At 53.1% G+C, this 15,925-nt stretch overlaps 2 protein-coding genes across 2 annotated transcripts; both read left to right on the forward strand.

Annotated features, from left to right (window-relative positions):
- Positions 1 to 229: 229 nt before the first annotated feature.
- TOM1 (E3 ubiquitin-protein ligase tom1) lies at positions 230 to 12,897 on the forward strand (the record flags this gene model as incomplete). The annotated part of the gene is made up of 6 exons (XM_065756245.1): positions 230 to 277; positions 381 to 7,644; positions 7,699 to 8,361; positions 8,413 to 12,342; positions 12,403 to 12,747; positions 12,803 to 12,897. 6 exons carry the CDS (start codon positions 230 to 232, stop codon positions 12,895 to 12,897), a joined length of 12,345 nt encoding a protein of 4,114 aa, XP_065615485.1.
- A 1,258-nt stretch (positions 12,898 to 14,155) lies between these two features.
- Positions 14,156 to 15,659, forward strand: PRS4 (ribose phosphate diphosphokinase subunit prs4; the record flags this gene model as incomplete). Its single annotated transcript, XM_053191861.2, has 8 exons — positions 14,156 to 14,232; positions 14,305 to 14,334; positions 14,435 to 14,461; positions 14,588 to 14,682; positions 14,772 to 14,866; positions 14,957 to 15,282; positions 15,335 to 15,372; positions 15,433 to 15,659. The coding sequence occupies 8 exons, from the start codon at positions 14,156 to 14,158 to the stop codon at positions 15,657 to 15,659; spliced, it is 915 nt and encodes a 304-aa protein (XP_053050469.2).
- Positions 15,660 to 15,925: the final 266 nt, after the last annotated feature.

Here is a 15,925-nt window from a genome sequence, read left to right on the forward strand (position 1 = left end):
TGGTCGATTTCTTTTCACTCTTTGACCACACACCAGATCGTCGACCTCTTCTTCTACACGACTGTACAATAACGTAAAAGGATACCCTCTTCTGCGACGCGTCCGTTCCGTTTGCGCAAACGTCTACGAGATACCCTGCTGCGCTATCTAGCTAGACCTTCAATTTCCGACGCGGGCTAGCTAGCAAGGCTGCACATATGAACCTGCGGCCCTGCCGCGCTCGCCCACGATGGGGAAGATAACGAAGCAGATGCAGCCCAAGCATGCCGAGACTCTGGTAAGCCATATCTCTGCCTGTTCTTCTTTTTTTCTTCTCTCTCTTCTTCTTCTTCTTCATTCTCTTGTATAAATCAGGCCAGTGTCACTAATCATTTTTCTAGTCTCCATGGCTCAAGGATTTTGTCACATCGGCATGCTCCGCACCCTTGCCTCTCCTTCCAGACCACCTCCACAAGTTCCCGACAAGATGGCCTTACCCGAGAGGTGATTTATACCACTGGATCCCTCTTCTTAACCGATTCGACGATATCTTGGACTGCTTCTGCAACACCTACAACCTGGAACAGGGCCCTCAGAACCGCGACTTCGGCTGCGATCTGCTCCTCAACCAAGGCGCCAAGACCGAGCAATACGGTGATCAGACCTGGAACAATGATGGTCTTGTCAAGTTGGGCTACAATGCAGACGGAGATAGGCAGCTGATCGAGGCTGTCCTCAAGTTCACCCGTATACTCCTACAGCACTGTGGCAACCGAAGCATCTACTCTAGCAGCATGGTCCTGAATAAGTTGCTCAACACTACAGTTCTGTCGCTTCTTCTTGCAACTCTGCAGGTCAGCGCCGAGTTGGCCCAGCGCTACCAAGCTTCCGTCAAGAGAATAGGAAGCGCCTCCCGCACAGTGAGCACTGCGCTGTTGAGCAATCACTACCAGATCGACCTCGACCGCGTGAACAGTGTCGCTCTGCCCTTCGCCAAGACCCCGATCGTCAGTCTTTCAGACTCATTGGCTACTGTTACGCCCACGTCGAGTGTCAAGGGCAAGGAAAAGCCTCAGGCGCCGAGCCATAAAAACGCCGCAGCTATGTTTGCCAATGACTTGGGGTCCATTCTTACACCCGACAATGGGCGCTGGAACGGATGGGGAGATATCAAAATCACCTATACCGTGGCCTCGACCGCAAAGGACCACCCTGTCTCGACAGCTCATGATCGCATTGGTTCCAACATGCCCTCTACACCGACCCCTCTGAGGCGCAGCACGACAGCCGGCTCTCAGCATAACACTCCAAGATCCGCTCGTCAGGCCGGCGTTGACGAGGCTTCGCCATTGAGTACACGAAGCCCCATCGTTGCCAATGACCATACCAAATCGAGCCAGCGAATCTTCGATTTGCCGCAATCAGTCGTTGCCTCCACACCCATCTACGAGCTCCTTGCACGATGTCCTGCGGATATGCCCGCCTCAGCCAAATATGAGATTCTCAATCGTCTGAGAGTAGCCAAGGCTCTTCTTGGGGGTGCGGAGTCTAGACAGGAAGCACTTGCCGTCCGTCTACTCGCCATCACAAATCTGGCCTTCATCCACCCGGAGACAACCTTCGTCGAGAAGGTTCTGCGTCATGACAACGACGAAACACGACGCTATCAGTTGGCTTACCAATTGGCGGAACTCATTCACCCCCCAGCCGATGGTTCCATTCAAGTGCCGCTTTGGCTTCAGTCAATTGTCTTGGGCCTTCTTGAGGTCATCTCAAACTATGCTGCGAGATACCAAGATGTTTTGTCGGCCCTAAATGCGAATGTCAACCACGGAATTCTCTTGTACGTCATACGAAAGGCCGTCGCAGGGATGAAGACCAGTGAACCCGACCGCGGTATTCATACCACAGAAGTCGACGAGTGGCGTACCAGTCTTTTCTCTTTGACGACTCACCTAGCCATGTCCACTAGAATCGGGGCTGAGATGGTGACGGCCGGACTGATGGATATCTTGGTGGAGATTCTCAAAATCAGGTCCGATGTCGCCCAGCGCAATCAGTCCATGATTCTGGCCTTCCTCGACGGACTGATTTGGACGTATCAGAATGCGTTCCAGTCATTCTTCAGCGGATCGGGTCTTGATGCCATCTCCGAACTCCTCGTCACGACGGTGGCCGAATCGAAGCAACTTGTGCAAGATGGACAGGGCAACACACCTGAACACTATTGCCAGGTTGTTGATTATGAGATCCCCTACAACCAACAACAGACCCTGAAATGGGTTCTTAAGTTTGTCCATCACATGATGACAAACTCTTACACCTATGGCGGAAACACTGATCGACTTCTCCGTAACCTCGTTGACAAATCGGAGCTGTTGGCCAGCTTGCGAGACATTATGCAGAATACTAAGCGTTATGGATCCGTCTTGTGGACGACTACTGTCACGGTGCTCAGCGACTTTATCAACAACGATCCTACAAGCTTCGCTGCCATTTCAGAATCGGGAATCATCGTCGCCTATTTGGAGGCCATCACTGGCCATCCAGTCACCTCTCAGCCCACCATTTCGCCTTCGCAGGACGCTGAGGAGCAAGCGGCAGACACCGCTGACCTTGGTGACAATAACGGCGAGAACGGCACCAATCGAGACAACAGAGACCGCGACGATGATAACGAAGGCAGCCCTGAATCCTCTAATGCTTCCATTCAGATCGAGGCCGATACTCGGCTTCACCCGCCTCCCGAGGAAGAAATTGCCCAATCACATGAGCGTCGCCCCCTGGCCCAGGGCATCTTGCCAACATCCGACGCCATCAACGTTGTCCCGCAAGTTCTCAACTCCATTTGCCTGAATAATGCAGGCATGAAGATGGTGGCCTCCTCTCGCGCCCTTGAGTCGTTCCTTGAAATTTTCGAGAGTCCTGCCCACGTCAATACCATGGAAACCGACCCTCATCTCGCTAGCAATGTGGGTGCTAGCTTTGATGAACTCGCCCGGCACCATCCTAACTTGAGGCGTCCGATCTCCAACGCTGTGATCGACATGGTTGCTAGGGTGAGGTCCTTCGGTATCTACAAGGCCAAGACTGCTAGTTGGGGCGCAAAACTGTACATCAGTGATGGTTCACAGAACCCCCCTTCAGCGGATGAGAAGTACAAGGACCTGGTTCTGCATTCACCCACTGATTCCGCTACGGAAAGTAAAGGAAAGGGGAGAGGCGACAATCTTGACGTCGAAATGTCAGACGCTACGGAAACTACGACGCAGAAGGGAACTCTGGGTGCCGATGAGTCGTCCACGTCTGCAACAGCCTACAACGACATTACGCCTTACGTCTATGCCTTATCAAGCTTCCTCTCAGCTTACCTCAACAACAATACGCTCAAGGCTTACTTCATTACCCACGGAGGCCTTGAGCTACTGCTAGACGTTGCAGAACTGCCCAGTCTGCCACACGACTTTTGCGACTCTCATGCGGCCCGAACGCTACATCTAGTCATTTCTCAGCTCGTTGAGCAGTCTCCGGTTCTCGGCTTGCCCTCCCTACTCAGGCGCGCACAGGCTTCGGTCGATACACTCAAACCTTTGGCCGACTACAAGAATGACTCTCCCTACTTTCACCCTTTCCTCGGCCTCGACGGCAGATTGACCCTCGATGAAGTCCGCAGCCTCGACCCTTCGGTGCAAGAACGCATCTTCAATGGCAATAAAATGGTCAAGGCACTACTTACTGCGCAGTCGCTGATCAAGACACTGTATGAGTGTTTCACATCTTCACCGCGCTCCAACTCAGTTCAGTTGTATCCCATCAATGTCTTTGACTACTATCTCGAACTAGTCAAATCACTGGGGCCGCTTTTGAAGGCCGTCCTGGCAGAAGAGGGTGCAGGACATAATGTGCTGCCTCAACACTGGTGGGCTAAGCGACCAGCTCCTGGTAGTGACGTTATGGTTTCCATCAGCGGAGCCGCTGGAGTTCAGAGTGTCGGCGAGGGCGAAGGCGAGAACGAGGTGGCATCAGCCCCGGCCGAGCCGTCGGATCCTGCGTCTGGCGCTGTGCCTGCTACAGCTCCTGGCACTCAGCTCAAGATGCCAACCAAACAAGAACAAGCAACGTTCCGGTACAAAAACTACGAGACCCTTCGTATCCTACTCCACTCAATGGTTCCCTCGACCTTTCCCTTCTTCCAGCAACTTGGCAAAGCTCTCTTCCCAAGACGTGAACGCGATGCTTATTCACGTCCGAAGCACATTGATATTGCCAGAGAGTTGTCGGGGACGATCCTGGCGCAGCTGGCCCCTTCAGTTGACCCTGCTGAGCCTACAGGCAAGGAGTATCACTACTGGATCATTATGCTTCACACATTGACAGAAATGTTGATGGATAACACTCGAGCTTCAGGGGAACGTTCATCGGTCCAGGTCGTTATCCCGGTGCTTGTCGCTTTCCTGGATCAGGGTGGTTTCCAAGTTCTCACGACCATGGTGCGTCGATTTTCGGCCGAGATCTGCAAAGACGCTGGAGACTCAGACGTCGGTGCCACTGCTAGCGCTCGTGTTGCCTCGTTCGGCCTCGGAAAAATCTTCGAGTTCTTTGCTGCTCTCGTCAACGGTAAGAACATTTCCGACTCGACCGCGCAGTTTGGTCTCCTGCCTCGTTCGGCTGAGAGACGCCCGGATACCCCGATATCTCACCAAATTGTCGTTGAAGTGCGAATGGCTGTTCTCCCGGTCATCCGTGAGATTTGGGAGTCTACGTTGATTGAGAAGTTGCGACCAGAGGCAGTAGCAAAGGTGATTGAGATCCTCAAGATCATATCTGCAGGTGATCAAGAACCATCTCGGAACACGCCAGCTGTTGAGCTGTTCAAGAAATCGACAGTCTTGTTCAACTGGCAGGCCCATACCCCTCTCATCGGTCTGCTTGAGGAGGATGGAGCTGACGTCGAGTTGGCTCGCGAAGCTGTCTTCAGAGCCAACTGGAACCAACCTTCGGCGACGGAGTATTGCCGTTCTCACAAGGCTGGTAAAGCCGGCCAAAGGAACCCGGTTCCGCCCGAAGATGCTTACCATCCCGAACGCCCTGAGCCAACAAACCCTGCCAGTCAGCCGGACAATACGGCACCGGTACCTGCTGCACCCGCTGATGCCGATGCCATGGCGGTTGACTTGGCGCCGGAATTCGTTACTCCTGAATTGGATCGTCTGCTTGGCGATGCTGAACAGGGCGACTTGGGGAACAGAGCATCTGCTGAGTGGAATGGCAACAGCGACGGACGTCCTGCTGTAGCTGACGAAGCTCAAGTGAGGCCCAATACCTCTACACCAGCAGCTACTACCGAAGAACAGGCACGTGCTAGCACCGAAACTCAGATGACGAGCAAGGAGAAACTCGATGAGGAACGATCAAAGTTGCGAGACAATCTCATCGATAGGTCTCTCGACGTTGTCAGGGCTCATCCCCACTCGGCTATCGAGCTGTCAGAGCTCATTAGCGCCATGGTATTCCGCCAGCCGAATGACGAGGCTCGGGATGAGGTCGGTGCGACTCTGGCAAATGCGTTGACCTCCCTGTCATTCGACGACAGCGATTCCAAGTCGAATGGCACTAGCATTGCTGCTTATGCCCATCTTCTGGCTCTGCTTATGCAGGAGAAGAGTTTCTTCAAATGCAATATCGACACTCTGAGAGAGAAGGTGGACGAGTACATATCTTTCCTCGACTTGAAGGGATCGTCGACTTCAAACAAAGAGCTCCCTCCCTGGATCCCGTATATCCTGTTGATCGTCGAGCTTCTGCTGTCATACGATGAGCAGCCCATAGAAGCGCAATGGAAACCTCCAAGCAATGACAACGAGACGATCGCTCCTGCTGTGCTTCCTCAACGTAACTTGATTGTTTCCGATGAACAGCGAAATAGGCTTCTGGATGTAATTCTGGAGCTACTTCCCGGCCTCGGGAAGGAGGAGACACTCGCGACCTCTGTACTTCGTGTCATCGTCATCTTGACACGTAAACCCGCCATGGCGCAAAAGGTTGGAGACAAGCATAACCTTGGGAGATTGTTTGCCATGGCCAAGCAGCTTGCGGGTGTTGGTTCAGCACGATTGAAAGAAAGCAAGACGACAGGCAGCATCATGTCTATCCTGAGACACATTGTCGAAGACGAGGAGACATTGAAGCAAATCATGCGAGCTGAGATTCGCAACCTGTTTGACAACCCCCAACGAACTCAGAGAAACCTGGATCTCAGCACGTACTTGCGTAACATGGCACCTCTTGCTCTGCGATCCCCGGATCTATTTGTCGAGATTACCAATGAGATGACCAAGTTGTCTCGTTGGACTCCTGGAAGCGAGGGTACCAGCCGTGCCCAGCAATTGGCACTCAAGGAGCCCGAATCTGATTCCAAGACTAAAGCCCACGAGGAAGAGGCGAGCGTCGAGCCCGCTGTCCAGGCCACGGAGGACCTGTCGATCCATGATGTCAAGCAATCCACAGAAACGGACGACAAGGAAATGGCAGACGCGCCTAAGCAAGTGGCCGAGCTGAAACGACCTGTTGTCGAGAATCCACATGGCATCATTTACTTCCTCCTGTGCGAGCTGCTCAAATTCAGAGAAGTCGATGACAATGAGCCTCCCCAGGCCCCGAAGGACACGGAGAACATTGCGCCATCAGGAATCACCCCCACAGAGAGCGCTTCCAAAGAGGCAACGCCAGACAACCAGGATGCAGCCGAAAATAAGGACAAGGATAAAAAGTCCACAAAGCCGGTTTTCAGGGCCGAGGATCATCCGCACTTCATCTACCGGTGCTTCCTGCTCAATTGCCTCGCAGAGCTCCTCCAGAGTTACAATCAGACCAAGGTGGAGTTCATCAACTTCAAGCGTAGCGTCTCTTTGCAAACGAATACGCCCGTCAAGCCTCGATCGAATGTACTCAACTATCTCATCCACGACCTCTTGTGCCAAGGCAACCTCAGCGACAACGCAGACAGCATTGTATCAAAGAAGAAAGCCGCCACCTCTGCTCAAGCTCAGCAAGTTCTCGTTGCGCTTGTAGCAAAGACAGGGGAAAGGGTCATTGACAAGAGCCGAGACCGCTTCGAATACGACGACGAGCCCGATCTGCTTTTTGTTCGGAAATTTGTCTTGGACACTATTCTCAAGGCATACGAGCGTGCCGCCACACCCGAAGAGCCTGTTGATACTCGCTACCTGAAGATGCAGTGTCTCGCTGAGTTGATGAACCACATCATCGGCGAGAAGGACAAAGAAACAACATCTCAACGCGCACTTGACTCCCCGCAAGGACGATCGCAAGCACAGTTACGCAGAATGATGTACGAGAAGGGCTACCTCGACAAGTTGACGTCCTCTATTGCCGAGGTCGACCTGAGCCATGCTGGCGTCAAGAGGGCTATTAAGTATGTTCTCAGAGTTCTGCGTGTTCTGACAGATACCGCCAAGGAATTGAGCCGCTCTCATGTCCTTCCCTCGACATCTCTTCCCGAAAACGCCGAAGACGACATCATCTCCACATCTTCAATGTCTGACATGGACGACGATCGCGAAGAAACGCCGGATCTCTATCGTAACTCTACTCTTGGCATGCTCGAGCCTCGTGGAAGCGATGATGAGTCCGACGACGAGGACGGTATGTATCACGCACTAAACTTGGCTTACATGCCATTACTAACTCAAGGTGTAGAGGACGACGACGAGGAGATGTACGATGACGACTATGGCGACGAGCTTGATTATGGCGAAGAAGAAGTATCTGATGATGGCGAGGATGGCGTTAGTGACGAAGACGAAGAATTGGGTGAAATGGGTCACATTGAGGGTCTTCATGGAGATCCTGGTGTCGTTGAGGTCATCATGGGAGACGAAGATGACGACATGGATGAGGATGATGACGATAGCGAGGATGACGAAATGGATTCCGACGACATGGATGAGATGGATGAACACCTCGACGTTGTGGAAGAGATTGTCGACGAAGACGGTAATCCTCTCGAGGACGATGGTGCCTCGGATTGGGAGAGTGAATCAGAGGAAGAGGAAGAGGAAGACGATGAAGACATTGATTATGAGGCCGAAGCTCAGGACCACGAAGAGGCTCACGTTCATGGCATGGAATCCGAGGACATGATCGAAAATCTGGCCCGAGCAGTCATGGACCCCGAAGACTACGACGGCGACGACATGGATGATCTTGGAGATCACTACATTGATGACGGTCGTGATGAAGATGGTAGGTTCAAACAGCATGGCTTGTTTTTCTGGAGTATTCTGACACAAGGCGTAGACGATGAAGATGATGACGAAGACATGGAAGAAGACGAGCTCATCTATGACGAGGCCTACCCTCGTAAGTAGTTATCGATGTCTACGAACGCGGCGATTACTAACGCTCATCTAGATGACCACCAATCTTCCAACCTCCCTTCTGCCCTCGGATGGGATACTTTGGTCGTCGAGCCATTCGGAGGCCAGCCTCAACACGCTCATCGCCATCGTCATGGACACCGTAGCCCGTTCCCTCCCGGTTTCATGGTTGGCGGTGGCCGCGACCCTCTGGGCGGTATGTTCTCCAATAATGCAGTCTATCAGCAGAACGAACAGCTGACAGGTCCTGCAGATTTCCGAAGCTACTTCTCTCCCCGCCACAGACCGAATGCGGTGCCTAACAATGCCGACGACGGGGTCAATCCTCTTCTGCGCCGAAACGGCCAGGGCCGTGAAGCATCACCCCGCCCTGCGCCGGGTTCTGGTATGATTGGCTTGCGTCTGCCTCCTGAAATCTTTGGTCCAGGTGTACAGCATTTGTCTAACAGTCCAATCGCTATCCTGAACGATCTCGTCGCATCTCTTCCGGTCATGCGACACGGTCAATCTGCCGTCCACTTGTCCATAACTCAAAATGGACGCGGCGAAGTCAGGGAGTACCATGTCGCCCCTCGCGAATCTCGGGCAGACAGCCGTCGTGAGACGACTTATCACGAGCCCCAACAGGCCGTCGCCTTTGCCCCGGAATCGACATTCGAGCGTTACCAAGAAGAAGCTCGCATGGTTTTTGGCGGAGCTCACTTCATCGAGAAAGCACAGAAGCTCGTCAATATCCTTCTCTCCAAGCTGGTTCCCCCCGCAATGGAGTATGAGAAGAAGCTCAAAGCCGAAGAAGAGGAGCGGCGTAAGGTGCGAGAGGAGGAGCGTAGAAAGTTTGAAGAGGAAGCTCGGAAGCTCTTGGAGGCCAAGGAAGCCGCGGAAAAGGCGGCCCGTGAAAAGAAAGAAGCGGAAGAGCGCGAAGAACAAGAGCGTGTCGCTGCGGAAGCCGCTGCTGCTGCCGGAGAGCGTGATTTGGCATCAACCCAAGAAAGCCACACTGACAGTGCTGGCTCGCAAGCCATGGAAGGGGTCGAAACACAAGAGCCGTCTGCGGCCTTGACCGATAACGACACGGCAGACGACGCTAGTCGCGTCATGACAACTATCCGTGGCGAGGAAGTCGACGTCACTGAACTTGGCATTGACCCTGATTATTTGGCGGCTCTACCAGAGGAATTCAGAGAAGAGGTCATCGCACAAACGGTCAGCACCAGGAGATCTCAAGCTCGAGAAGAGGCTGCCACTGGCGAACAGGGTGAAGTCTTCCAAGAGTTCCTCGACGCCCTCCCGGAGGACCTGCGACTAGAAATAGTTCAACAAGAACGTCAGGATGCGCGCCGGCGAGAGAGAGATGAGCAGCGTCGCCAGGCAACAACCGCTGGCCAAGACCAGATCGCAGTGGACATGGACCCGGCAAGCATCCTATTGACGTTCCCTCCTGAATTGCGACAGCAGGTTCTCATGGATCAAGGAGAGGATATCATGGATCACTTGCCTCCTGAAATGGCCGCTCAGGCTCGTCTACTCGCCCAGCAACACAGCGCTCACCCTGCTGTCACGGGCAGAAGCCCTCCTGTCGTTGCTCGACGACCAGGTGCTCCGCCTGCCGAATCTGGAGAAAGCAATGAGAACAAGGTACAGCGGCGGACAGTGGTGCAGATGCTGGACAAGCCAGGCGTTGCTACTCTACTTCGGCTCATGTTCATTTCCCAAATCGGCTCCATCCGCAACTACCTTTTCAGTGTTCTGGCCGACGTCTGCGAAAACCGCCAAAATCGCCTCGAAGTCATTAGCACCATTCTCTTGATTCTACAAGAAGGAAGCACAGATATGGAAGCTGTTGAGCGCAGCTTCAGCCAACTCTCTGTGAAGGCCAAGAAATCCAAGGACAAGGACGCAGACCCCAAGACCCCTCAGAACCTTAAGCGGACTCTGACGTCGCTGAGCGCTGCTGTGCACCAGCAGTCCAACTCGGAGATATCACCACTCATGGTCGTCCACCAGTGCTTGGATCTGCTGCAAGATCTCTCCACCAAGAACCCTCACATCCCCATGCTCTTCCTGACCGAGCATGAGGCGGTCGGATCTTCCCTCAAGCGTACACTCAGCCGCAAGGGCAAGGCCAAGGACTCCAAGGCCCACAAGTATGCAATCAACTCACTCCTCACTCTTCTCGACAGAGATTTGGTAATGGAGAGCTCGGTGGTTATGGCTTACCTGGCCGACTTACTGAACAAGATCACTGTACCATTGGCTACCATGGAGCGACGCCGTCGGGAAGCTCTAGAGAAGGCTGCTCGGGATGCCAAGAAGAAGGCAGCGGAAAGTGCAGTGGAAGTCGATCCCGCTTCGACCTCAGCCGCCCAACCTGCTGAGGACGCAAACTTTGAGACTACCGCCGACGTGGAAGCCCAGGAGCCCAAGGGTGAAAGTGCCGAAACTGCCAAGACTACCGACAAGTCGACAACCCAGAAAGCACCTCGCCAAATGCAGGTTCCGATCATTCCCCCGCACAATCTTACCCTTGTGGTTAAGATCTTTGTTGCTCGGGAGTGCAGCTCCAAGACATTCCAAAACACGATTTCAGCTATCAAGAACTTGTCTGCTATTCCTGGCGCCAAGGCAACGTTCGGACAGGAATTGGTCCGCCAAGCTCGTGTGTTGAGTGAGAACATTGTCGCGGATCTCGATGAGCTGCTTCCTCATATTGAGAAGGCTACCTCGGGAACCGAGATTCAAGGTGTTGCGCTTGCCAAGTTTTCCCCCGGTGCTTCTGAGCAGAACAAGCTCCTCCGTGTTCTCACAGCCCTCGATCACTTATTCGACAACAAGAAGAAGAGTGACAAAGCGGACGAAGATGCCGAGACCAGTACAAACGAAAAGCAGGATCTCGTTACTTCACTATACCACAACTCGACCTTCTCCATGATGTGGGAGAAACTGAGCGCCTGTCTCAGCGCTATTCGTGAGCGGGAGAACATGGTTAACGTAGCGACGATCCTTCTGCCACTGATAGAATCTCTGATGGTCGTCTGCAAGAATACCGCTATGAACGACGACTCCCAGACTCAGAACCAGACAAGCAAGGAGATGCTGCTATCAAGCCCGCCCCCAGAGAATCGCATGGCCGGCCTTTTCTTCACCTTCACCGAGGACCACCGCCGAATCCTCAATGAGCTGGTTCGCAACAGTCCCAAGCTCATGTCCGGAACATTTTCGCTTCTGGTCAAGAATCCAAAGGTTCTCGAGTTCGACAACAAGCGCAATTATTTCAACCGCAGTGTTCACAGTCGTTCCAGTAACAATCAACGGCCGTCGTTCCCTGCCTTGCAGCTCTCGGTGCGTCGCGAGCATGTGTTCCACGACTCCTTCAAGTCGCTCTACTTCAAGACCGGCGACGAGATGAAGTATGGAAAGCTCAACATCCGCTTCCACAACGAGGAGGGTGTCGACGCCGGAGGTGTAACCCGCGAATGGTTCCAGGTCTTGTCCAGGCAAATGTTCGATGCCAACTATGCCCTCTTCATTCCGGTCTCCTCTGACCGCACCACATTCCACCCCAACAAGTTAAGTGGCATCAACGACGAGCATCTCATGTTCTTCAAGTTCATTGGCCGCATCATCGGAAAGGCCTTGTATGAGGGTCGAGTTCTCGACTGTTACTTCAGCCGCGCTGTGTACAAGCGTATTCTCGGCAAGTCGGTGTCCGTCAAGGACATGGAATCTTTCGATCCGGATTACTACAAGTCTTTGGTCTGGATGCTCGATAATGACATCACGGACATCATCACAGAGACATTCTCTGTGGAGGACGATGAGTTTGGCGTGACTCGTACCGTTGACCTTTGCCCCGGCGGTCGTGACATTGCCGTCACTGAGGAGAACAAGCATGACTATGTGAGATTGGTAGTGGAGCACAAGCTGCTTTCATCTGTTAAGGAACAGATGGAACACTTTTTGAAGGGTAAGTCAGATCCTCTAAGTGAACTGGAAAAAGAAGTCATTTTGCTAACTCATGTACTAGGATTCCATGATATCATTCCCGCGGATCTCATCTCCATTTTCAACGAGCAGGAACTGGAACTTCTCATCTCCGGCCTGCCCGACATTGACGTTGACGACTGGAAGAGCAACACGGAATACCACAACTATACTCCGTCATCACCGCAGATCCAATGGTTCTGGCGAGCAATCCGTTCATTCGACAAGGAAGAGCGCGCCAAGCTGTTGCAGTTCGTGACTGGAACCAGTAAGGTGCCTCTCAATGGATTCAAGGAGCTGGAGGGTATGAATGGTATCAACCGCTTCAACATCCACCGAGACTATGGCAACAAAGAGCGTCTCCCCAGTTCGCACACATGCTTCAACCGTACGTTATTCCTTGGCACCAAGTTTGAAATGCATGCGCTAACCGAATGTCGCAGAACTTGATCTTCCTGAATACGAGAACTACGAAATGCTTCGTCAACAACTCATGAAGGCCATCACAGCAGGAAGCGACTACTTCGGCTTTGCATAAGAAGGGAGCGAGCAAACATAGACAGTTTTGCGGTCACGTCAGCATTTGCATTATGGATGGTAGGCGACACAGGACATTGGAGCGGAGGTGACGGGCGTGATTTCTGAGTGGAAGGGCATTGTGAATAGATGCCGAACCACGTGTACATATGGCAACTCTCTCGGTCTTGGCCTAGGAAGTACCAGGTCAGGTCTGCTCGCGTTTATCCTCTTTCGATTTTTGGGGCCTTCACATCGAGAGTCGTCGGCTGGTTCCTTGCGGAGTGCAGGCCGCTTGGAACCACAGCTGGTTGAATGATGGTATGGAGGTCCAGTATGTAGAGTATCCAATTCGAAGCTCTTCAGATGATTATGAACAGAAGAATACCAAAGTAGAAAGTCCAAAGAAGCATTCTGTCTTGGTTCTGTGGCCTGCTATTGGGTTTTATGCCGTCAGCCACACCAGAAGTATTCGAAAAGGGTACCTTCATTGGCAGACTCGGCTATAGATAGCACGAAACTGGTGCATCCGGATCATGCATTGCAGTCATTGTAGGTGATGGTCCGATACTCGATCCGCTTCCAGTTCTATTGTCGAGATGGCTGTATCTAGTTCAAGATGTGCTCTTGTTATTACACAGTAGAAGGAGGCATTCTTTCTTAGGTAGGCATGTTGGCGCATTCGCCATTGGATAAGGTAGGTAGCCACTGTAGTCTGTAGCTAATACAGAGGCCAAAGTCTGCCAGTATAGCAAGAGCCGAGGACGGATCCATGCCTTTCCCCACATAATGTTGACCTCTCAGGGATTGCGGAACAATGCCGACAAGGCACTAGTTTTTTTTTCGTACTTTTTTTCCCAAGCAGTCTACTCCGATCCCAGCCGGTGCGAATATCCAAGTGGACAGGCACACGATAGACCCGACCCGGCCATTACTCACGGTGAAAGCTGTTCACAGACTCTTTGCTCTTGCAACCCCACGTAAAAGGGACCTCCGCTGTCTCACTCAACCGCATATCACCACCAAAAAGCCTTCCCAATCGACCTCGACCATAGTGTGTGTGACACCACCACACCGACCGACCGATAGCCATACCCCTCCATCGTGACCCCGCGCTGCGATTCGATTCGTCCAGACAAACCCGACCGTACCTTAGCCTGCCAAACCTCAGCAAGGTGCCGCAGCAGCAGCAGCAACCCTTTATATTCGGCCGACTGCCCCTCCTCGAGATCCTTCTTTCGTTTTTTTCCTCCCCTCGTCGTCACACATCGACCGGCCTCATGGGGGATATGGCAAACGACATCAAGCTCCTCAAGGGCAGCAGCCATGGGGAATTGTCCGAGAAGGTCGCTCAGCGGTATGATCCTCTGTGGTATAGAGGAATGTACAAGAAGAAGCGGTCGCTGACGTAGAGTTGCAAAAATCGCAGACTGGGCATTCCCCTTGCGAAGACCATGAGGTAGGCAACAAACTCTCTCCAAGACCTGCCCTTCGGGCGCAGGCGTGACATTCTTTGGAGAACAGTCCAATTGACCGCTGACTTTTTTGCGCCTTTACAGCTTGAACTACTCCAACCAAGAGACGAGGTTAGCGAACAGTCTCTCGAACCCTGGCAGGCTCCGATCGTTGAGTGGCATGTAAAGCTGACTTCCCTACTGTGTCACCGTTGGCGAGAGCGTCCGCGACGAGGATGTTTTCATCGTCCAGTCCAGCGAGCCCGGCAACATTAACGACGGGCTCATGGAGCTTCTCATCATGATCCACGCCTGCAGAACCGCGTCTGCCCGCCGAATCACCGCCGTCATCCGTCAGTCTACCCAACTCCGTCTCCGAAAGATCTATAAGGATGTCGCAGTGCTGAGGAGGACCGCTCGCTGACTGGAGATACACGCACAGCTTGCTTCCCGTACGCTAGACAGGACAAGAAGGATAAGAGTCGTGCTCCGATTAGTGCCAAGCTTGTCGCGAATATGTTACAAGTTTCCGGCTGCGTAAGTCTCTGGAATTTCTTGCGGAGGGAGGAAAGAGAGACGAAGCATAGAGAGGGGGAATCTCGAGCTGACTTCACGGGCGCATCACAGAACCACGTCATCACGATGGACCTTCACGCCTCGCAGATCCAGGGATTCTTCAATATCCCCGTCGACAACCTGTACGCCGAGCCGAGTGTCCTTCAGTGGATCAGACAGAACATGAATGTCGAGGACTGCGTCATTGTCAGTCCCGATGCGGGCGGCGCCAAGCGTGCCACCGGTATTGCCGATCGCCTGGAGACTGGCTTCGCCCTCATTCACAAGGAGCGCCCGCGCCCCAACGTTGTCGGCCGCATGATTCTGGTCGGAGATGTAACTGACAAGATTGCTATTCTGGTCGACGACATGGCTGACACTTGTGGCACCCTCGCCAAGTTCGTATAACCCTTGTGACGTGATGTTTGGCACCGCTAACAGATGCAACAGGGCTGCGGAGACTCTCGAGACCGGCGGCGCGCGTGAAGGTACGTCATCCTTGCTTTCTCCATAATGTGAAGAGTCGCACACTGACAAAAACAAAACAGTCATTGCCATCGTCACCCACGGCGTCCTCAGCGGTAACGCCGTCGAGACGCTCAACAAGAGCTGCCTATCTCGCGTCGTCGTCACCAACACGGTGCCCCTCGGCGACAAGATTGAGCGCTGCCCCAAGCTGCGCGTCATCGACATCAGCCAGGTCCTGGGCGAGGCCATCCGCCGCACCCACAACGGCGAGAGCGTCAGCTACCTCTTCAACCACGTTCCCGTCTAGAGAGGGGTTGCGTGATGGAGGGTTTTAAAAGTTTCGAGTAGCAATTCTAGCAGCAGCAGAAGCAGCAGCAGCTATAGCCTCGAGGGTTTCCATGGTATATTGGTGGGGGTTTTCCTTTTCCAAATAGGGTGGGCGTACGGTACAAACGGGCATTTTGCGGGTTTCCTTTTTTACCGGCAGGAAGACCTGCTTTTAGAGAAAAGTTCGAGTTAACCGGCAGACTCAAAACATAAGAACGAAATTGACTCTCTATGAAATCGCTTACG

The sequence above is a fragment of the Colletotrichum fioriniae genome, assembly GCF_027942845.1.
Source record: "Colletotrichum fioriniae strain IMI 355084 chromosome Unknown scaffold_1, whole genome shotgun sequence".
NCBI classification, from domain to species: Eukaryota; Fungi; Ascomycota; class Sordariomycetes; order Glomerellales; family Glomerellaceae; genus Colletotrichum; species Colletotrichum fioriniae.